This window comes from Nycticebus coucang, chromosome 6, assembly GCF_027406575.1.
Source record: "Nycticebus coucang isolate mNycCou1 chromosome 6, mNycCou1.pri, whole genome shotgun sequence".
In the NCBI taxonomy this organism is placed as follows: Eukaryota; Metazoa; Chordata; class Mammalia; order Primates; family Lorisidae; genus Nycticebus; species Nycticebus coucang.
Window position 1 is genome coordinate 44858364 of NC_069785.1, and position 25093 is coordinate 44883456.

General features: G+C 38.9%; 1 protein-coding gene across 3 annotated transcripts in view; it reads right to left on the reverse strand.

Annotated features, from left to right (window-relative positions):
* Positions 1-25093, reverse strand: part of TTBK2 (tau tubulin kinase 2) — a 143254-nt gene that overhangs the window by 85408 nt on the left and 32753 nt on the right. For 2 of the 3 annotated variants that reach the window (XM_053593657.1, XM_053593656.1), the window contains exon 4: positions 5877-5950. In XM_053593657.1, coding sequence (XP_053449632.1) covers positions 5877-5950 — 74 coding nt within the window. Of the gene's footprint in view, positions 1-5876; positions 5951-23399; positions 23512-25093 lie in introns of all 3 variants that reach the window. The other variant, XM_053593658.1, reaches the window with a different exon arrangement.

Genomic DNA, 25093 nt, shown 5'->3' on the forward strand with positions numbered 1-25093 from the left:
ATGCTATCAAAGACTGCTACAGCCTAATCCTGTCAAAATGAATCAGGACCCAACTTGAAGGGTGTCCCATTCGCCAAAGAAGGGACAATTTTCTTTTTGCTTTTAAAGAGAAAGGCAACTACAATGATTGAAAGATGCCAAATATGGGGCGGCGCCTGTGGCTCAAGGAGTAGGGCATCGGTCCCATATGCCGTAGGTGGCAGGTTTAAACCCAGCCCCGGCCAAAAACCACAAAAAAAAAAAAAAAAAGAAAGATGCCAAATATATGTTAAATCCATGACTTCATGGATTTATTACATATTTATATATATATTTATATTAGAGAACCAACTCATTATTCTGAAAACTGATAAATAATCAAATATTAAGTTCTACCTTTCCTGTATTCCATTTATCCAGGATAACCTAATAAAGGATGGAGAACTTTTTAGAAAAAGAATTCTAGCTAATAAAGAAGAAATGACAGAATAGTGTATCCGCAACCCCCATTAAAATAATGGGTCTAGGCAATGATTACTAATGGGTTGATAAAACCATTAGTAACTTTAAAATGGATGGATTAGACTGACAATCTCTGAACCCACTGATGAATCTTAACATGGTTAAAAGAAAAATCAGATACTGCCTCCTGGTACGATGCAATAGGAGACACAAATCCACCTCTGAAGTAGACTGGCTACTAAAACTGAAATCTTATTTAATTACAAATTTATAAATTATAAAAAATGAGCAGAAGGACATCTTTTTTTTTGAGACAGAATCTTACTTTGTCGCCCTCGGTAGAGTGCTGTGGCATCACACTTCACAGCAACCTCCAACTCTTGGGTTTAGGCGATTCTCTTGCCTTAGCCTCCTGAGTAGTTGGGACTACAGGCGCCTGCCACAATGCCCAACTATTTTTATTGCAGTTGTCACTGTTGTTTTAGCTGGCTGGGACTGGGTTCAAACCCACCACTCTCAGTATATGGGGCCGGCGCCCTACCCACTGAACCATAGGCACCGCCCAACAGAAGGACATCTTAAAAACCACCACAAAGAAACAATCAGCAAAACCAGAATATGGTAACTTCTTCATGTCAAAGGATCCCATTTTTATAAATGATAATCAAAATATAACGAAAGGCTCAGTGCCTGTAGCTCAGTGGTTAGGAGGCCAGCCACATACACCAGGGCTGGCGGGTTCAAACCTGGCCCAAGCCTGCTAAACAACAATGACAACTACAACAAAATAGCTGGGAGTTTTGGTGGGCACTTATAGTCCCAGTTACTTGGGAGGCTGAGGCAACAGAATCATTTAAGCCCAAGACTTTGAGGTTGCTGTGAGCTGTGACACTACAGCACTCTACTGAGGGCAACATAGTGAGACTCTGACTCAAAAGAAAAAAAAAGTAACAAAAATAAAACTTCAAGAAAATAAAAGACAGGGCGGAGCCTGTGGCTCAGTTGGTAAGGCGCCAGCCCCATATACCGAGGGTGGTGGGTTCAAACCCGGCCCCGGCCAAACTGCAACCAAAAAAATAGCCGGGCATTGTGGCAGGCGCCTGTAGTCCCAGCTACTCGGGAGGCTGAGGCAAGAGAATCGCCTAAGCCCAGGAGTTGGAGGTTGCTGTGAGCTGTGTGAGGCCACGGCACTCTACCGAGGGCCATAAAGTGAGACTCTGTCTCTACAAAAAAAAAAGAAAAGACAAGGAGAACAAATAGATTAAAAAAAGGCTTAATGACTGTACACAGTGGTTTGGCTCATGTCTGTAATCCCACACTTTAGAAGGCCCAAGCAGGAGGATGGCTTATGGCCAAGAGCTTAAGATCAGCCTGAGCAAAAGCAAGACACCATCGCCACAAAAAATAGAAAAATTAGCTGGGCATAGTGGCATATATATGGTTAATCTCGTGTCAAGTGCAGAGTATCCCAGGAAGAGACAGAGTATGTCTCTTGTAGTAGACAGAGTCTCACTGTAGTCCCCAGCTAATTGAGAGAATGAGATAGGAAGATCACTTAAGCCCAGGAGTTCCAGGTTGCAGGGAGCTATAATGAGGCTACTGCACTACAGAAAGAGCGACAAAGCAAGAGTGAGACCTTGTCTCAAAAAAAAAAAGTCTGGTTTGGCACCTGCAGCTCAGTCATTAGGACACTGGCCACATGCAGGGGCTGGTAGGTTCAAACTTAGCCAGGGCCTGCTACACAACAATGACAATAACAACAACAACAAAAATAGCCAGGCACTGTGGCAGGCACCTATAGTCCCAGCTACTGGGAGGCTGAGGCAAGAGAATTGCTTAAGCCAAAGAGTTTGAGGTTGCTGTGAGCTGCGATGCCCCAGCACTCTACCCAGGGCAACATAGTGGGATAGAAGGAAAGAGAATGCAACTGACACGAGATTAACCATATATTGATCATTGTTAGTGGGACGCTGAGTAGATGGTGTTTATTATACAATTTCTCTACTTTTGTGTGTCTAATTTTTATCACAATTAAAAGTTGTTTTATTTTGAGTCATAGTCTCACTTTGTCGCCCTGAGTAGAATGCCGTGGCATCATACCTCACAACAACATCAAACTCTTAGGCTCAAGTGATCCTCCTGTCTTAGCCTCCCAAGTAGCTGGGACTACAGGCACCAGCCACAACACCCAACTAATTTCAAAGACAGGGTCTTGCTTTTACTCAGGCTGGTCTCGAACTCCTGAGCTCAGGTGATCCAACTGCAACAGCCTCCCAGAGTGCTAGGATTACAGGCATGAGCCACTGAGCCCCGCCTGAAAGTCTTTTTATTTTTAAATATGATAGCTCTTATGTTAGGCAATCTAAATATACATTTGTACTCATTACAGGACTCAAAAGTTTTTTGCCCTTTACCAGGTAGCGTGCTTATCATAAAATATCACCCTTTTGCTACACCAAGGACACTAATGTAAAGCCTCTACAGTGACAGGATAGTAAACAAAGTTTTGCTAAGCAAATTGAGAAAATAAATGTGTACAACTTGAATTCACTAAGAATTTAAGACCCATTTATATAGCCAGAATTTCTACAAGAAAGATAGGATTATTCCTTAAAAATATTTAAGGCAGATATTATGTCTTTGAATTACCAGGAGAAAGAGAACAAGGTTAACTTAAGAATAATGAATTTCCCCCTCCATTGCCAGATGTTCTGTGACCCCTCTTCCTCTTATCTTTCAATAAACTGTCCTTTTGCTTAAAAAAGAAAAATACTGAATTTCAGGTTTTAGCTAGGTTTGAGCATTTGAATTTTATACAAACATATGGGAGAGACCTAGTAGTTATCTTTCATATGCCAGATGAGAGAGAGTATGCTCTAGCAGTTCTACTAGCTTTATCCTTCCAAATCAAGTCAATCATAACTATAACAAGAGAGTTTAATGGGTTAACTTTACAAGATGAAAGTCAAATGGAAAGGTTCTTAGGAAACTCCATAGGAGCTTGTCAAAGGCCATCACTACCCGATATACACTAGTCCCCTTAGTTTTCCCAGTACCATGAGCCTTCCCATTTATAGAAAATGAGATTTTGGTAACTGTAACAATAAAAAGGAGTATGAACTGACACTAACAGAGACTCTGCAGACTAAAAAAATCTCCTCTCCCTAATTCTCCAGTCAGTAGTAACCTGAAGACAAAACTGGAGTTTACTACAGCAAGAATAATGCCCTTAGCTTTAATGCCTAGCCAATGAGTTAGTTTCAGGAAAACCCTAAGCCTCCTTGAGCTTCAACCTCTCCATCTATAAAATGGGGACAAAACCTGTCCTCTTCACTCCATGGGAGTATGGCAAGGATCAAATAAAATGTATGATAAATCCAGATAAAAACTATAATATCATACAAAAAGTTATATTATTACTGGCCAAAGTGAGACAAAGTAGGTTCTATAGTAATAGCTTACAAGGATAGCTGCTTTAAGAAATAAAACTATAGGCCTGGTGTCTGTGGCTCAAGTGGCTAAGGCGCCAGCCACATACACCAGAGCTGGTGGTTTTGAATCCAGCCCAGGCCTGCCAAACAACAATAACAACTGCAATAAAAAAATAGCCGGGCATTGTGGGCGCCTGTGGTCCCAGATACTAGGGAGGCTAAGGCAAGAGAATTGCTTAACCTCAGGAGTTTGAGGTTGCTGTGAGTTATGATGCCATAGCACTCTACCCAGGGGGACAGCTTGAGGCTCTGTCTCAAAAAAAGAAAAAACTATACTGGCTCCAGAGATAGTGAGTCACATGATTCAAAGACTTTAAGGCTATACTTTACAAAGAGGTTTGATTATCTTCAGATCTCAATCAAATTCTGAAGGATAGCTGAGGGAAACAAGAAAAGCTCTCTGAAATTACTATTATTTAGAGAAGTTGGAAGAAAATAAATCGAATGCCCCCAAAAGTTTGTTAAAGATGAAAGGAAATTCTGAGAACTCTAAGTTAGGCAGCAGGTAAACTATGGCTTTTAAACTTTGAGGGTGGCTTGATGCCTGTAGCACAGTGGTTATGGCATTGGCCACATACACCCAGGCTGGCAGGTTTGAACCCAGCCAGGGCCAACTAAACAACAATGACAACTACAACAAAAAAATAGCTGGGCATTGTGGCAGCCCAAGATTCAGAGGTTGCTGTGAGATGTGACGCCACGGCACTCTACCCAGGGCGACAAAATGAGACTCTGTCTCAAAAAAACCCAACTTTGAGGGTGACTATAGTTCAGGATGTTTGTGTGTTCGTGTGTGTATGTGTGTGTTTTGGGCAGTGGAGGCAGTGTCGAAGAAAATGGAATGGTTTCACTTTCCTCCCTGATACAATCAATATTCTAATATTCCCCTTTCTGAATTTTCCTCTGAACCCTCAACCTAACTCCATGTATGTCTAAAGGACAGAGAACAGAGCTATATTAATAATGGAAAGAGAGAAAGAAATGGCATTTTTCCTCTATGTCAGTTAATGCTTAAATTTTCAAGTAATCAGGATTAGTATTTCTTACGGTTTGAACATGTTCCCCAAAGTTGATGTGTTGGAAACCTAATCTCCAATGCAATGGTATTGAGAGGTATGACCTTTAAGAGGTGATTAGGTCATGAGGGTTCTGCCCTCATGAATAGATTAATGTCATTAGTGTGTAAGTGGGTTAGTTATCTCAGGCATGGGCTTCTGATTAAAAAAAATAAAAAGGGGGCAGCACCTGTGGCTCAAGGAGTAGGGAGCTGGTCCCATATGCCAGAGGTGGTGGGTTCAAACCCAGCCCTGGCCAAAAACCACCAAAAAATAAATAAATAAATAAATAAATAAATAAATAAAATAAAAAAATAAAAAGGATGAGTTTGGCCCCCTTCTCCAGAGCCCCTGCACATGCACATGCTTTATTGTACTTTCATCTCCTACCATGGGAAGGAAGACTTAGCTAGAGGGCCTCCGCAAGATGCAGGTCTTTCAATCTTTGATTTCTCAGCCTCAAGCATTGAAAGAAATAAATCTCTGTTCTTTATAAATTACCCAGTCTCAGGTATTCTGTATTAGCATGAAAGAGAATAAGATGATATTTGAGAGCATAAATGAAAACTTGGAATCTCTAAGGTTATGAACGATAGAAAGGGAAGGGACAGGGACAGGGCAAGACTCATATTATCTCTCTTAATCCACGCAGTGATTAAAAACTGCAAAGATGACAATCAGTGAAAATACAGGTCAACTAAAATAGCTGACAAGGACAACCACTTCATTTTTAGCAACTCTATATTGAGTCTTTAAATAAAGTTCCATCTGCACAGCGTAAAACATTCTGAGATGATACCAAGAATGTTGTTATTTATTCATATCCACTGTAATTGGGTATTTTGATCAAAACTGCAAGATTTCAACAGACATTTTCAAGGTAACCTACCTGCAACTGCATGACCACATAGTTGAATCGATCATTCCTCCCACAGCCAATAAATCTACAAACATGGTCTTTCCCTGGATAAAAAAAAAAAATAAAGAAAGGAAGGAAGAAAACAGTAGAAAAGAATAACTATGGTTTCTCTTCTAAAAAATTAACAATTTATTTTTATGTATAATATTTTATGATTGAATACAAAGTACAGAAAGTATGTCTTAAGAACATTAAGAATAAGAAATTTATATTATTCAAATTTGCTACCTATTTCCCCTCTCTCCACTCTTTGTGCGGTCAAATAAATATCTGCTGAATGAATAAGTGAACAAATGTATGGTAATTTATTTAGGAAGAAAAGAAATAAGGTCAATTCAGATCAACCTGCCTAGACACAATATATATATAAGTACAGAAAAGCAATAAATAAAAACTATGTTAAGAGCATCATCTCAAATTCTAGATATGTTTTGCTATTCACATTATATAATTTTAGCAAGTCACATAATCTTTCTAGGCCTCCTTGATTTGGATTAGTGCAATGCTTTTCAACCTAAGTTCCACGTGTGAAATCTAAGAATGTGCTGGCTAGGTATAGAGGGGAACAGACATAGAGCAGGTAGAAATCGAGGCTCCCTCCCCCATTTAAAAATTGATACAAAAGTACACAAAGAGGATCAAGCCTCCTGGGTTCCAGGGCCAGAAGAAGGCACCTGTCAGGAACACAGTGACTATGAAGCAGAAGAGCAGAGTAACATGGTGTTGGAGAAGGAGATCCTGAAGTGTCTTTGTATATTTTATGAAAAGAATCTGAACCACATGGATAGGTTGGTGTTTTCTAACTCTGGCTGTTTATCAAAACCATCTGGAGAGGTACAATCCGAGATGGCGGCCGAGTAACAGCTTTCCTGCAACAGGGCACGGTGAGTCTGGGGAGATAAGACTCCAGGCATCTCTGGCTGGTGGGATCTGCCTATAATCATCCCTTTGAGGATACAGGGAGTCAGCAAGGGACTTCTGGACCCTAAGAGGAGGACAAAAACAGTGGAAAACTGGCAAGTGGTTACGTGTGTTCAATTGACCTAATCCCACCGGCAGCCGTAAGTTACATGCAGCAGTGAGACTGCAAACCCGAAAAGCCTGACTCAGTTGAACTGCCTTGTGGAGAGCTTGAGCAGGAGTGCAGAGAACTCTGGGCATCGTCTAGGGCCCCAGACTGAGCTGCTGAGTCGGACGGAGCTAATAGTGTTCAGCTGTGGGCCGCAGGGAGCCATTGTGAGAGAACTGCCCCGACAAGCTCCGCCCTCAGGGTTGCAGAGCAAGGATGGGGCAGGAGCTAGTAACCTAGTGACTGAGAAGCCTAAAAGCGGGGACTGAGCTGCCTTATAGCCTTAACCCTCAGAAACAGAGTGAGACCGGTTTTGGCACACTGGAGCCTTGGGGCTGTTCCCCTGGTTAGAGTGCCGTGGCGTCACAGCTCATAGCAACCTCAAACTCCTGGGCTTGGCACCACCCGGACCTCCATAAGAGCTGCACCACGACGCCCAATCGGCTACCTGCGCCCTGACCAGGAACTGCGGAAGCCATGCAACCCTGCATCCTCCCTTCCCTACCCTCCCTGCCTCCACACCGGCCCACTTGTCTGGCCAGGGACTCTGGTAGCCGTGTGCCCTCTGGAGCCCTCCCTGCCTCTGCACAGAGCACTTCTCCTGCCCAGAGACTGCTGGAGCATTGGGCTCTCTGTGCCAAAGTCACTGAGCGCCAGGCACTCCCAGAACCGTGCGCACCACCTCCCGCCCTGTTGCTGGATCCAGGTGTGTCCCACTCTGGAGCTGCTTCCACAACCAGAACTCCCTGGCTGGGGCAGCCCCAGAGGAACCACACAGGGTCACTCCCTACAAACATCCAGCAACAATAGAGGGATCCCCACAGGGTCTAATCTCAGAGAGTCACTGCCTCAACTCTGAGGGTGGCCAGAGGCAACGGTGAAAAACAATCATGAGATGAAATCAAGGGAAAAATTCTAGCAATATGAATAATCAGAGTAGACCAACTCCCCAAGGAACAATGGGGCAGACACAGCACAAGATCCCATGCACAAACAAATAGCTGAGATGTCAGAAATCGAATTCAGAATCTGGATAGCAAATAAGATTGAATTAGAATTCCAAGCAGAAACCCAAAAGACGTCTGAAGAAGTCAACAAATTCAAAGACCAAATTCGAAGATTTTGACACATTGAGACAAGAAGTTGCAGCCCTCAAAGATCTGAGAAACACAGTACAATCCCTTAGTAACAGAATGGAGCAAGCAGAAGAAAGGATTTCTGACATCGAAGACAAAGCTTTCGAACACTCCCAAACTCTCAATGAGGAAGAGAAATGGAGGGCAAAAACAGATCACTCTCTCAGGGAGCTCTGGGATAATTTGAAGAAAACCAATATTTGTCTTATAGGGATCCCCAAAAGTGATGAAGTGGTTTCGCAAGGCACAGAGTCTCTTCTCCATGAGATTATGAAAGATAACTTTCCAGACATGCCAAGAGATTATGAAATTCAGATAGCAGACAGTTTCAGAACTCTAGCACGACTCAACCCGAATAAGACAAACCCCAGACACATCGTAATCAATTTCACTAAAGTTAATATGAAGGAGAAAATTCTGAAAGCAGCAAGACGAAAGAAAACCATCACCTACAAGCGGAAGAATATTAGAATAACTGCAGATCTCTCTGCTGAAACCTTTCAAGCTAGAAGAGGATGGTCATCGACTTTTAATCTCCTTAAACAAAATAACTTTCAACCCAGGATCCTGTACCCAGCTAAACTGAGTTTCATTTATGACAGAGAAATTAAATACTTTAATGACATTGACATGTTGAAGAAATGTGCCACAACTAAACCAGCTCTCCAGGATATTCTCAGACCTATCCTACATAAAGACCAGCATAATGGTCTACCACAAAAGTAAATCCACCCAGAAAATTTTGATTAAATTCCAACTTCCACAGTCACAAAAGGATTAAAAATGTCCACCAGACTCTTGAAAGTCTTATCAATATTCTCAAATAATGTGAATGGTTTAAATTGTCCTCTACAGAGGCACAGGTTGGCTGACTGGATATAAAAACTCAAGCCAGATATCTGCTGCATTCAAAAATCTCATCTTACATTAAAAGACAAATATAAACTCAAGGTGAAGGAATGGTCATCTATACTCTAGGCAAATGGAAAGCAGAAAAAAAGGAGGCGTTGCAATCCTATTAGCAGATGCAATAGGCTTTAAACCAACCAAAATAAGGAAGGATAAGAATGGACACTTCATATTTGTTAAAGTTAATACTCAATATGATGAGATTTCAATTATTAATATTTATGTACCCAACCAGAATGGACCTCAATTTATAAGAGAAACTAATAGACACGAGCAACTTGATTTCCTCCAGATCCATAGTACTTGGAGATTTTAAACCCCTCAAGCAGTGCTGGATAGATCCTCCAAAAAGAAGCTAAGCAAAGAAATTTTAGATTTAAACTTAACCATTCAACATCTGGATTTAACAGACATCTACAGAACATTTCATCCCAACAAAACTGAACACACATTCTTCTCATCAGGCCACGGAAAATACTCATAAATCGACCACATCCTAGGCCACAAATCTAACCTCAGCAAATTTAAAAAAATAGAAATTACTCCTTGCATCTTCTCAGACCATCATGGAATAAAAGTTGAACTCAATAACAACAGGAACCTGCATACCCATATAAAAACATGGAAGCTAAACAACCTTATGCTGAAAGATAGATGTGTTATAGATGAGATTAAGAAAGAAATCACCAAATTTTTGGAACAAAACAACAATGAAGACACAAATTACCAGAACCTCTGGGATACTGCAAAGGCAGTCCTAAGAGGGAAATTTACAGCACTGCAAGCCTTCCTTAAGAAAACGGAAAGAGAGGAAGTTAATAACTTAATGGGACATCTCAAACAACTGGAGAAGGAAGAACACTCCAACCCCAAACCCAGCGAAAGAAAAGAAATAACCAAAATCAGAGCAGAATTAAATGAAACTGAAAACAGAAGAATTATACAACAGATCAATAAATCCAAAAGTTGGTTTTTTGAAAAGGTCAATAAAATAGATAAACCTTTGGCCAACCTAACCAGAAAAAATAGAGTAAAATCTCTAATTTCATCAATCAGAAATGGTAATGATGAAATAACAACAGACCCCTCAGAAATTAAAAAAAAAATCCTTAATGAATACTACAAGAAACTCTACTCTCAGAAATATGAAAATCTGAAAGAAATCGGGCGGCTCCTGTGGCTCAGTGAGTAGGGCACCGGCCGCATATACCAAAGGTGGTGGGTTCAAACCCGGCCCCAGCCAAATTGCAACAACAACAACCAAAAAGAAAAAAGAAAGAAAGAAAATCTGAAAGAAATCGACCAATACCTGGAAGTACGCCACCTATGAAGAGTTAGCCAGAATGAAGTGGAAATCTTGAACAGGCCTATACCAAGTTCTGAAATAGCATCAACTATACAAAAATCTCCCTAACAAGAAAAGCCCAGGACCAGATGGCTTCACGTCAGAACTCTACCAAAACTTTAAAGAAGAACTAGTACCTATATTACTAAACCTCTTCCAAAATATAGAAAAAGAACGAATATTACCCAACACATTCTACGAAGCAAACATCACCTTGATCCCCAAACTAGGGAAAGACTCAACAAGAAAAGAAAATTATAGACCAATATCACTAATGAATATTGATGCTGAAATACTCAATAAGATCCTAACAAACAGAATCCAACAACACATCAAAAAAATTATATACCATGACCAAGTGGGATTTATCCCAGGGTCTCAAGGCTGGTTCAATATACGTAAATCTATAAATGTAATTCAGCACACAAACAAACTAAAAAATAAGAAACATATGATTCTCTCAAATGATGCAGAAACAGCTTTTGATAATAGCCAACATCCCTTCATGATCAGAACACTTAAGAAAATGGGTATAGAAGGGACATTTCTTAAACTAATAGAGGCCATCTACAGCAAACCCACAGCCAATATCGTATTGAATGGAGTTAAATTGAAATCATTTCCACTTAGATCAGGAACCAGGCAAGGTTGTCCATTGTCTCCATTGCTCTTTAACTTTGTCATGGAAGTTTTAGCCATTGCAATTAGGGAAGAAAAGGCGATCAAGGGTATCCACATAGGGTCAGAAGAGATCAAACTCTCACTCATCTCAGATGATATGATCGTATATCTGGAAAACACTAGGAATTCTACTACAAAACTTTTAGAAGTGATCAAGGAATACAGCAATGTCTCAGGCTACAAAATCAACACCCATAAATCTGTAGCCTTTATATATACCAACAATAACCAAGATGAAAAAACAGTCAAGGACTCTATTCCTTTCACAGTAGTGCCAAAGAAGTTGAAATATTTGGGAGTATACCTAAAAAAGGACACCTAAGAAAGATCTCTACAAAGAGAACCATGAAACTTTAAGAAAAGAAATAGCTGAAGATGTTAACAAATGTAAAAACATACCATGCTCGGGCGGCGCCTGTGGCTCAGTGGGTAAAGCGCCGGCCCCATATACTGAGGGTGGTGGGTTCAAACCCGGCCCCAGTTGAACTGCAACCAAAAAATAGCTGGGCGTTGTGGTGGGCGCCTGTAGTCCCAGCTACTGGGGAGGCTGAGGCAAGAGAATCTCTTAAGCCCAGGAGTTGGAGGTTGCTGTGAGCTGTGTGATGCCATGGCACTCTACCGAGGGCCATAGGGTGAGACTCTGTCTGTACAAAAAAAAAAAAAAACATACCATGCTCATGGCTAGGAAGAATCAACATCGTTGAAATGTCTATACTACCCAAAGGAATATATAATTTTAATGCAATTCCTATTAAAGCTCCATTGTCATATTTTAAAGATCTTGAAAAAAATAATACTTTGTTTTATATGGAATCAGAGAAAACCTCGAATAGCCTAAACATTACTCAGCAATAAAAACACAGCAAAAGGAATCACACTACCAGACCTGAGACTGTACCATAAATCAATAGTGATCAAAAGAGCATGGTACTGGCACAAAAACAGAGAAATAGATGTCTAGAACAGAATAGAGAACCAAGAGATGAATCCAGCTACTTACCGTTATCTGATCTTTGACAAGCCAATTAAAAACATTCAGTGGGGAAAAGATTCCCTATTTAACAAATGGTGCTGGGTGAACTGCCTGGCAACCTGTAGAAGATTGAAACTGGACCCACACCTTTCACCATTAACTAAGATAGACTCTCACTGGATTAAAGATTTAAACTTAAGACATGAAACTATAAAAATACTTGAAGAAAGTGCAGGGAAAACTCTTGAAGGGATTGGCCTGGGTGAATATTTTATGAGGAGGACTCCCCAGGCAATTGAAGCAATATCAAAAATACACTACTGGGACCTGATCAAACTAAAAAGCTTCTGCACAGCCAAGAACATAGTAAGTAAAGCAAGCAGACAGCCCTCAGAATGGGAGAAAATATTTGCAGGTTATACCTCCGATAAAGGTCTAATAACCAGAATCCACAGAGAACTCAAACGTATTAGCAAGAAAAGAACATGTGATCCCATCCCGGGGTGGGCAAGGAACCCAAAGAGAAACTTCTCTAAAGAAGACAGACGCACGATCTACAAACACATGAAGAAAAGCTCATCATCCTTAATCATCAGAGAAATGCAAATCAAAACTACTTTGAGATATCACCTAACCCCAGTAAGAGTAGCCCACATAACAAAAAACCAGAGATGTTGGTGTGGATGTGGAGAAAAGGGCACACTTCTACACTGCTGGTGGGAATGCACACTAATATGTTCCTTCTGGAAGGATGTTTGGAGAATACTTAGAGACCTAAAAATAGACCTGTCATTGGATCCTATAATTCCTTTACTAGGTTTATTCCCAGAAGACCAAAAATCACAATATAACAAAGACATCTGTACCAGAATGTTTATTGCAGCCCAATTCATAATTGCTAAGTCATGGAAGAAGCTCAAGTGCCCATCGACCCACGAATGGACTAGCAAATTGTGGTACATGTATAACATGGAATTTTATGCAGCCTTAAAGAAAGATGGAGACTTTACCTCTTTCATGTTTACATGGATGGAGCTGGAACATATTCTTCTTAGCAAAGTATCTCAGGAATGGAAGAAAAAGTATCCAATGTACTCAGCTCTACTATGAAGCTAAATTATACCTTTCACATGAAGGCTATAGCCCAACTATAGCACAAGACTATGAGGAAAGGGCCAAGGAAGGGGAAGGGAGGGGGGAGGTTAGAGTGGAGAGAAGGTAATGGGTGGGGGCACACCTACACTGCATCTTAGAATGGGTACAGGTGAAACTTACTAAAGGCAGAATACAAATGTCTACATACAATAACTAAGAAAATACCATGAAGACTACGTTGAACAGTTTCATGAGAATATTTCAGATTGTATATGAAACCAGCACATTGTACCCCTTGATTGCACTAATGTACACAGCTACAATTTAACAATTAAAAAAAAAATCTGGAAAAATTTTTAATGATTCCTAAATTCTTTTTTTTTTTTCTTGAGACATAGTACAGTATGTCACCTCAGTAGAGTGTGGTGGTGTCACAACTCACAGCAACCTCAAACTCTGGGGCTGAAGCAATTCTCTTGTCTTGGTCTCCCAAGTAGCTGGGACTACAGGCGCCTGCCACAACGCCTGGCTATTTTGCTGTTGTTGCAGTTGTCATTATTGTTTAGTAGGCCCAGGCTGGGTTTGAACCTCCCAGCCCTGGTGTATGTGGCCGGCGTCCTAACCACTGAGCTATAGGCACTGAGCCAAGATTCCTAAATTCTAAGCTAATTCAGAATCTGTATAGACAATGAGCTATTTAAAAGTTTTCCAAATGATCCAAATGTAGGCAAGACATGGATAGATATTTGAAAACTAATTGCTGGGTTATGAAAAGCAGCTAAAAGATTTTAAAATAAGGAATAACATACATACAAAAATATTGCATTTTAGAAGATCACTGTGGTGGCAATCAAGAGGACACACTAGACAATACTGGAGACAGAAAGATCCCCTCAACAGTTATACCAGGGGTCCTCAAACTATGGCCCATGGGCCACATGCAGCCCGCCAAGGACATTTATCCGGCCCGCCGGGTGTTTTTGCCACAACTGCCTGTCTTGCTTAGCAGCCAACTTGTCCCAGCCCGCCAGGTATGTTTGCCGCCCTGCCTGTCTTGCTTAGCAGCCAACTTGTCCCGAGCAGCGCATGTGTGGAATGTGTGCCTACTCTCTGACTCCGCTCCTTCTCTCTGTCTCTCCCCACTGGGTTTTTGCCATTCTACTTAGCAGCCCACTAGTCCTGGCCCACAATGCACATGTGTGGAATGTGCCCCACACTCTCCGACTCCCCTCCTACTTTCCGACTCCTCTTCTCAGTCTCTGGTGTAATCGGAGGAGTCACCAGGTTGCCTGTGCAGAGCCTGCTGCTGCCTAAGGACCAAGGTAAGAACAAGTTAGGATTTATTTTTTTTTTTTTTCTTGAAGTTAGGAGGTCTTTTTTTTTTGCATGTAGGGGGCACCTTTTTTTTGAAGTTAGGAGAGCCTTTTTTTTTAAGTTGGTTAGTTGGTTGGGGGTGGTTTCTAGGGGTGTTGCATCACTGTGATAACACAAATAGTCAGTGCTCAGTGCTAATGCAAATTATCAGTGCTCAGAACTAATGCAAATGGTCAGAGCTCAGAGGTAATGAAAATAGTGCTCAGTGTTCATGCAAATTGTTAGTGCTCAGTATTAATGCAAATTGTCAGCAGTCAGTGTTATCACAAAGGGTCAGCAGTCAGTGTTAATGCAAATGGTCGGTGCTCAGTGTTATGGCATGGGGGCCCCAATGGGAACTTAATCCTGCTCTGCAGACAGCCGAGGAGTAGGAAACTCAATTTAATTGCCAGTAAGTGCATTTATATTCTGATTGCTATTCAGTTGTGTATGATGTTGTATGTTGTGTGCTGTGTAAGCCCTGGTTCACAAGCATATGGCTGAACTCGCATAGATTCAGAAGAAAAAAGGCATACATGCCTTATTTTTTCCTGCAGTCTTCTCACCCATGCAATCAGATTCCTGTGCGAGTTCACAGATTGCAGTGCGGTTCTCACAGGGTAGTGTGAACTGTAAGGGTGGTGGAGGAACCGGCTCCGTAATCATGCCTGTTCCTACACTGCACCAGGGTGAGCCTGAGGTAAAAGCAGAGTTCCACCATATGGGCACTGGCGAGGCTGAAATGATGGGCACTGATCAGACTGCACTGATGGGCCCTGATCATACTGCACTGATGGGCAGTGCGGTCTATATGTCTCTGTGTGGGCAAAGTTATTGCTGGTATATTGTTTTTGGAGCGCTGTATATATATATATATATATATATATATATATATATATATATATATATATGTATGTATGTATGTATGTATTTTACTAATAGCAATTTGGAATTCCTAAGAAACAATGATATCAAGAAAAAGAAAAGTGGACTCGGAGTGTAGAATATTCAAAGAACAGTGGACTTATCACTTTTTCGTGCAGTACAAGGAAAGAGCTGTGTGTTTGATATGCCAGAATATAGTGTCTGTGTTCAAAGAATACAATTTGCGTTGACACTATAAAACTCAACATAAAGATAAATATGGTTGGTTGGAGAAGTGAGAGAAGATAAAATATTAAAACTGAAATATACATTGACAACTCAGCAAAATACTTTTGTGAAGCAGAAACAGCTAAATACTTCATCACTGGGAGCAAGTTTTCAAGTTGCCAAGCTAACAGCGTGCACTGGCACACCATTCGTGGAGGGAGAATTTGTTAAAGAATGCCTTCTTTCTGTTGCCAAAGAGATGTGTCCAGAGAAGGCCGATTTATTTAGTATAGTGAGTCTTTCAGGACCCTCAATTACATGAAGGATTGAAGAAATGGGAGACAATTTGCATCAGCATTTGCAAAACTCTGCAAAAAAACTTTCCTATTTTTCCTTGGCACTCGATGAAAGTAATGCTCGTGATTCTGCACAACTTCTAATTTTTATTCGTGGGACGAATGACTATTTTGAAGTTACAGAAGAGCTTGCTGCACTGCAAAGCATCAAAGGAACAACTACAAGACAGGATATCTATGAAAAGGTTTGCCAAACTGTGAATAGTTTGGAGCTGGACTGGGCAAAACTAGCCAGTGTCACAACTGATGGTGCTCCTAGCATGGTGGGGTCTAAGAAAGGAGTAATTGCTCGCATTAACCAAGAGATGGACAAACATAACCATTCTCATCCAATAGCTATACACTGCCTCATCCACCAACAAGCGCTGTGAAATAAATCACTGAAGTGGGACTCTGTTATGAAAACTGTAGCATCTTGTGTTAACTTCATTAGAGGTAATGCACTAAACCACAGACAATTTCAGGAATTTCTGTCTGAGCTAAATGTTGCCTGTAAAGATGTTCTGTACCACACAGAAGTCCGTTGGCTGAGTCAAGGGAGAGTTTTGAACATTTCTATCACTTACTTCCACATATTACAGCTTTTCTGCTTTCAAAAAACAAAGAAGTACCAGAGCTCAATGATGCAGAATGGAAATGGAACCTTGCCTTTCTGACAGATGTAACAGAGCTACTCAACAGTTTCAATGTGCAACTTCAAGGAAAGGGGAAGCTCATCTGTGATATGCAATCACATGTGAAAGCATTTGAAGTAAAATAAGGCCTCTTCATCAAACAAGTGAAGGAGGAAAATTTCTGCCATCTCTCCACAACTCAAAATCTGTTAGCGGAAAATCCATTGGTTGCATTCCCAAACAAAACATGTGTGGATTCACTGGAAAAGTTGCAAAAGGATTTCCAATTTAGATTTAAAGAGCTTCATCTCCACGAACAGGACATATATCTTTTCCGTAACCCATTTTCTATTGACATTGAACATGTGGATACAATTTACCAAATAGAACTGGCTGAACCGCAGAATTGTGACTCTCTGAAAGACACATTTAAGTCAAGCAGCCTTCCTAATTTCTGTGCATCTCTCCACTCTGAGACATAGCCTGATCTCAGGAACCATGCACTCAAAATGGCAACCATCTTTGGCAGCACTTATGTCTGTGAACAGACTTTTTCCACAATGAAACATCTGAAATCTCCAACCAGATCTAGACTAACTGATGCACACTTGCATCACTTGTTACAACTAGCAGTGACAAATATGGAACCGGACACTGACCATCTCATTAGCCAAAAGCAGGCCCATAGTTCTCATTGAAATAGTGGTAAGTTTGTTGATTTAACTTTACTTGTTCTGCATTTTAAATATTGTATTTGTTCCCATTTTGTTTTTTTACTTCAAAATAAGATATGTGCAGCGTGCATAGGAATTTGTTCATAGATTTTTTTTTTTAACTATAGTCTGGCCCTCCAACGGTCTGAGGGACAGTGAACTGGCCCCCTGTTTAAAAAGTTTGAGGACCCCTGAGTTACACTATCCTATGAGAGAGAATAAGGGGACTTGAGATACAAGCATTATAGTAGAAATGAGATAAGATAGGATAAATATGAGAGATACTAGAGATGCAGTTTTTTACTAGAAAATTTATGATTAAATGAAAAGTTATACAAAACTAAGAGATATAGAAAAACTAGTATAGATTTTAAGGGATATTAGAATGTTGAGCTTGAGGACAACTGGCTGAATTCAGCAGATAGTTATAATTTCAGGACTCGTGCTGAGACAAAAAGGCTGAGTTCTATATATAAATTGGGAAACCTTTAGTTCACAGAACATATATAGAACCACAAATATAAATGGAAGATTGACAAATGAAAGAATAAAATATAAAAAGGAAAGAAAGCTAAGTGTAATTGCCGGGTATTGTGCTAGGTATCAGAACAACTTAGATATGGTCACTGTATTCATGGAATGATACTTCAATATGTACCAATTATTATAAAGGTATTTTAACAATTGCTCTAAGTGGTGGTGAAGAGTTACTGTTCCAATTAAATTGTAATTTCCTCATGCTTCCAAAAATTTGTTTATTTTTACTGAATTAACTATTAGTTTCATTAATTCTATATGTGTAAAATATAAGAGCTTTAGCACACTATGCCATACAGCGTGAGATACAAATTCATTAAATTCTAACTTAAAGCAATGACTATGTATTGATGAATCCTAGAAAATTTGCTGTACACCTTGTGTTTTGATTACTCAATAAAAAGTCTACAGTTTATTTAACTTCCATGTTTTATTCTTTTTAAAAGTAAAGTGTTTTCAGTGCCAAGAGATAGTGTTTTGGTATATCTTTGCAAGATATTTCAAAAGAAGTGATCCAAGCTGAGTTATAGCTAGTATGAACTTTTCTTTTTAGATGGTTTAAATATCTTTGTGATATAGGTACTATGTTTAAATATTACATGATAGAAGGTAAAGACTTGAAGAATGGATAATAAATTTAAATTATTTTTTATTATTTCTTGGAAGTTAAGGAAAAGAGTAAGTTACTAATTGACCATAATTTTGTCCTTTCATTCTGTTACAAATAAGCAATTTTTAAAAATTATTAACTTGGGAGAAAACCAAAAAAAAAAAAAAGCAAGAAGGGCGGCGCCTGTGGCTCAAAGGAGTAAGGTGCCGGCCCCATATCCCAAAGGTGGTGGGTTCAAACCCAGCCCCGGCCAAAAAAAAAAAAAAACAAGAAAGGAAAAGTAATCAATTCACTGCATGGCTCAGCTATAAATAATATCAACATAACAAAAGATAAATATTCATCTAATAAAAATTTAAATGTAACTATGCTATTAAGGCAGGAGGATGGGAAGGATATACTGTGTGTAGGGGGTGAAAATAAGGAAGATGAGAATAAAATGATCAAAAATCAAGAAATGGCAATTCAGCACATTATTTAAAATACAGAGGTAAAAAACAAAACAATGTTAACAGAATTAAAAAGGCTACTGTTAAGGAGGGGAGTGGAGGTCAGAGGCACATGAGGGGACTAAAAGGAGAGAACAGAGACTAAGAGACTGCCATTTTGTTTTTGTTTTTTAATTAATGTTAAAATGTACAGTTTGATGTATTTAACGCACATATAAATTCACAATACCTATTACCTCAATCAGGAAACAAAACAGTTCCATCATCCCCAAATTCCCTTGTACCATCCCTTGGTGGTCATGCCTTCCCTCTACCTCCAACCCTTGGCAACCAATAACTTGTTCTCTATTATTACAATTCTGACTTTTGGGGAAAAAATGTCACATGAGTATAATCATACAGCATATAACCTTCTGAGACTAGTTTATCCAAGTTGATGCATGTATTCATAGTTCATTCTTTTTTATTCCCTTATATGTATATACCATTCACTCTTTGGCTGACATTTTTTGGCAATTAAAGATAAACCTGATCTAAACAGTAATATACATATTTTTGTATGAATATAAATTTTCATTTCTCTAGGTTAAAAACCTAGGAGTGGGACTGCTTGAGACATATGGTTAAGTCTTTATTTAACATGAGTATATGCTTAACTGTTTTATAAAGTTACTATATCAGTCTCTGGGAGGCCAAGGTGGGTAAGCTCAGGAGTTCAAGACCAACCTGAGCAACAGTGAGATTCCATCTCTAAAAATAGCCAAGCATTGTGGCAGGCACATGTTGTCTCTGCTACTGGGCAGGCTGAGGCAAGAGGTTCACTTGAGGTTACTGTGAGCTGCGGCACTCCCAGAACTCTAACCCGAAGCAACAGAGTGAGACTCTGCCTCAAAAAAAAAAAAAAAAAGAGTTGCTTTGTCATTTTTCACATCCTCATCAGCACTTGGTATTATCAACAGTTTCTGCTGAAGTCATTTTAACGATGTGCAATGGTATCTCATTTTGCATTCTCCTAATTTTCAGTTATGTTAAACATCTTTTCATAAGCTGATTTAATACTCTATATCTTCTTTGAAGTATTTGCCAAAGCTTATTAATTATTTTCGATTAGATTGTTTTCTTATTGTTGAGTGTTCACAGTACTTTACATGTTCTGAATATTTAAGTTCTTTGCAGGAATGTGATCTGCAAATATTTTCTCCTAGTCTGTAACCTAGGAGAAAATCATAATTATTCTCTTAACAGTCTTTTGCAAGCAAAGTTTTTAATTTAATGAAGTCCAATTCATCAATTTTTTTCTTTTATGAATGTTTTGTCATTCAATGAACTTCTTGCCTAAATCCAACTTATAAAAATTTTTCTGTGTTTTTTCCTAAATGTTTTATAGCTTTTTTAAATTTTTAATTTTTTGTGATAAATCTTATTCTGTCACCCAGGCTAAAGTACAGTGACACAATCATAGCTCACTACAGCCTCAAACTCCTGCGCTGTGTCCTCCTACCTCAGCTTCCTCAGTAGCTTAGACTACAGGTACACATCATTATGTCTAGCTAATTTTTTTTTTTTTTTTTTTTGTAGAGACAGAGTCTCACTGTACCGCCCTCGGTAGAGTGCCGTGGCATCACACGGCTCACAGCAACCTTTAACTCTTGGGCTTACGCGATTCTCTTGTCTCAGCCTCCCGAGTAGCTAGGACTACAGGCGCCCGCCACAGTACCCAGCTATTTTTTTGTTGCAGTTTGGCCAGGGCTGGGTTTGAAACCGCCACCCTCAGCATATGGGGCCAGCGCCCTACTCACTGAGCCACAGGCACTATTTTTATTTTTTTGTAGCAATGAGGTCTCATTATGTTGTCTAGGCTGGTCTCAAACTCCTGGCCTCAAGTGATCCTCCTGCCTTAGCCTCCCAAAGTGCTGGCGTTACAGACATGAGCCACTACACGCAGCCAAAAGTTTTATATCTTTATATCTCACATTTAAATGTGTGGTACATCTTAATGCTTATATAATGTGTGTGTGTTGTTTAGGCTTAGGCTCATTATTTTTGTATATGAATGTCTAATGGTTCCAACACCATTTGTTGAAAACACTATTCTTTTTCCACTGAATTGCCTTTGTAACTCTATAAAAAATGGGTGTATTTGTGTAGATCTATTTCTGAAATCTATTTTATTCCATTCATCTATATGTCTATCCCTTTATGTTTATAGCCTTGATTACAACAGCTTTGAATTAAGTTTTAAACCAGGTAGTTTGGTTTTCCTTTTTCTGCTAATGTGTAATTTTTTTAAAGCTAATAAAATGTTTTGAAATATCTATACATTGTGGAATGGCTCAAATTAATAACATGTGCATTATCTCCCATACTCATCATTTTCAGAGGTAAGAACACATTAAATCTATTCTCTATGTAGTTTTAATTTTTTTGGCATTTTTTTACAACATTATTTTTCTTTTTCAAAATTGTTTTGAATATTCTAAGGCCTTTGCCTTTCTACAGAAATTTAGAATCTGCTTCTAAGTACAAAAAGTGCTGCTGGAATTTTTATTATCATTTAATTAAATCTATAGATCAATTTGGAAAGAACCAACATCTTTATTATAGTGAATCTTCTAATCCACGAATATGGCATACATACCTCTCCATTTATTTAAATCTCCATTGTTTTTTTTTTTTTTTTTTTTTTTGAGGCACAGTCTCACTATGCCCTTGGTAGAGTGCTGTGGTGTCACAGGTCACAGCAACCTCTAACTCTTGGGAGTAAGTAATTGTCTTGAGCAGCTGGGACTACAGGTGCCCACCACAACACCCGGCTATTTTTTGTTGTTGTTGTTGTTATAGTTGTCATTGTTGTTTTGCAGGTCAGGGCTGGGTTTGAACCCACCAGCTCCAGTGTATTTGGCTGGGACCTTAGCCGCTGAGCTACAGGCACTGAGCCTCCATTGATTTTTTTAATCAGAGTTTTATAGTATTTAGTATAGAGATTCTATATAGACTTTGTTACATTTTTTAGACCTATTATAATTTTTTAAAATTCAGTTTTTAATTATTCATTGCTAGGATATAGAGATGATTACTTTTTGTAATCTGACCTTGTATGACTTGCTAAACTCATTTATTATAATAATCTTTTTGTGGATTCCTTGGGATGTTCCACATAGACAATCATGCCATCTGCAAAAAAGGACAGTTTTATTTTCCTCTTTTAATCTGTATGCTATTATTTCTTCATATATTTTTGCTGCCCCAAACTCATTCTCCTCTTGTTCTGAGTCTCTGATGACACAAATGTTAGACCTTTTTATACTGTCTCATCAGTTTCTGAGGCTCTATTTTCAAATGTTTTTTTTTTCTGTTGTCCAAATTAGATAATTTCAGCTGATCTATTTTCAAGTTCACTGACTCCTTCATCTGTCATGTCCATTCTGTTATCAAACCCATCCAGTAAGTTTTTCATTTCTGTTATTGTACTTCTGTACTTTCAAAAATTCCAAACATTTTAGCTCTTCTTTATATCTTCTGTTTCCTTGTTGAGACTTTCTTCTTCCTTATTCCTGGTGCATAGTCCTAATAGCTGATTTAAAATATTTTTTCATATAATTTTAAGATCTGTATGATCCTGGAACTGGCTCTATTTTCTATTTTTTTTCCATGCAATTTCAGACTTGTCTTGTTCTTTTTAAGTTGAGTGATTTTAGACTGTATTCTGGACATTATAAATAATAATATTATGAGACTCTAGGTTACATTTAGGTCCCACCAGGAATGTGGTATTTTTGTTTTAGCCAGTAATTGACCACTTGAATTCATGCTTTAAGTTCTGACCAGCCTTCTGTAGGTTGTATTTCTAATGTCTGCTCAGTTTCCAAAGCCTTTGCAGTTATATTTAATGTATTACATAAGCACCACACGCAGCTTCCAGTCTGGGATATGGGCAGTGGTCTATTCCATAACTCACTTGTCAATGTCTATACATGCTGTTTGGATCAGACCCATGTATGTACAGCTTGGAAATCAGCTCGGGAGTCCATGAGCAACTCTAAGTGGTCAGTTTCCCAAGCTCCTCTCTCTTCTATAATGTTTCAGTTTCCTAGAGCTCCTCTATTCCATCCTTCCAGCAGAAAGCTGGGACTTCATTAACTCCAGTATACTTCCCATGACTGTGCCCACATTGGCGCTAAGCAACAGAAGGGCCTTGGTAAAAGAAAAGCAATGGAAATTTGTCCCACTTTCTTCAGACTACAGCTCTTCCAATCTGAGAGAAAGAGTTTCCTCTCTGAATTTTAGCCTTCACTTGCCATTTATTGAGGCCACTGTAGCCACTACCAAGGATTGCTTTAGGCCTGAGTGCAAGAAAAGAAAAAAAAGAAAAAAGAAGGAAGAGAAAGATGAGGAATTTCCACACTTCCTCTGAGATAAGAAACCCCTTTCCTGCTCCTTGAGTCAGAACTAGAGGACTTCTCCTGATGCTTTTTCTGTCCACATTAATGTTCACTTCGAAGTTTCAGGATACATTAAGTTCAGTCTGGGGCATACCAGAAGAAAAAAATGGTAAACTCACCGCTGGTACAGTGGTACTTTGAATTCTGGTCTTCTTCCCCAATCTGCCTCCTACTATTTACTTTTCAGAGTCCTCAAATAGTCACTCCAAGCATTCTGTCCAGGTTTTATAGCTGCATTCAGTGGGAGAGATAGGGTGAAGTATGCTTACTCCATCTTATCTGGAACCAGAACCTGGACTACTGTTTTTCCTTACAAACTCTGTAGAACTGATTATTTAAAACTATGTGATAACTTTGATTTAAGAAATTAAAATTTAAAAATAAATATTTCCTGTTATAATCTTATTGAGAAGAGGAAAAAAGCATACTAAAAGTAGGATCGTATTTTTTAAAGCATATAAAGTGAAATTCTTAATTATACTGTATTTCTTTAAATCTTGTTTTACTTGTGGATTTTTAGAAATATCAAGACTATTATACATTTTCTCAAAGAAGAAAAGAAGTAGGAGTTATCCAAAGTGTAAGACAGAGGAAGAAGTTTGCAGGTGAAAGAATATAAAATTTAAGAAACTGAAATCCATTTAGAATGACCAGTACTCTTGAGTATAAGACCAACAATTTCAGCAGAAGAGGCAGGAGAAGAAAGCAGGGGTCATTTTAGTGTTTTTTTGTATACCATGACAGGAGAGAAAGGGAAGTCTCTAAATTGTTTCAGTAACGGTTGTTGGGGAGTGACATATCTCATCACAGTGTGTTTGAAGGATCACTCCGGCTGCCAACATTAAGGTGGACAAAAATGAGCCCTAGTCATTGACTCTAATGTGTCATGTCAAGTTGCATAAAGAATATATAGTGTGATTCCATATGTTGCTGGGAAAATAGTTAAAGGGGGGATATTTTATACACACCTACATAAATACAATCATATGCATGATTATATATATGTTATTTTATGTATGTGATTTTATAAATGTGTGTATGTATATACTAGTATACATATACACAGATATATGGATATGATTACAATATGGATAGAACACTTCTGGAAAAAACACAGGAAACCAATAACAGTGGTTAACTTTGAAGAAGGAAAGTAAGGAGATGAGAGAAAGGACACTTTTCTTTTCACTTTATTCTGCTGTGTTTGTTTTAATTTTTTTACTGTGAACATTTAACTCTTAAAAAGGTACTATAAAGGTTCTTTATGAAAAAAAATGGAGGAGCCAGGTGTGGTGGTATGCACCTCTAGTCCCAGCTACTCTGGAGGCTGAAACAGGAGGACTACTTGAGCCCAGAGCCCAGGAGTAAGCGTCCAGTGTGGGCAACACAGCAAGATCCTGTCTCTAAAAGAAATGAAATTTTAAGGAAACAAATGGATGGAGGCCTTATGCATCACTGTATTAGATATTAAACAAGACAAAGAGTATGAACAACCCTAACATCCCATAGCACTGTTCTATTATATAATTGATTGTCAACTCAAACATTACTACAGATCTCCCCACACATAAAATATTATCAATTATTTAAAAAGTAAGTTCACAACACAAAATAGCTTTTAATTATATTACACTATGCTGCACTATTTTCAAGCATCCAAATTTTTGATTTAATGATGAGAATGATGTTGAAGATAATTAAAATTACTACTATAGTCCATTTTCACTATGTAAAAAAACACATAGAAATGTTTGCATTATTCTTTCAAATGTCTTTTTTTTTTTTTTTTTGAGACAAATTCTCACTTTGTCAC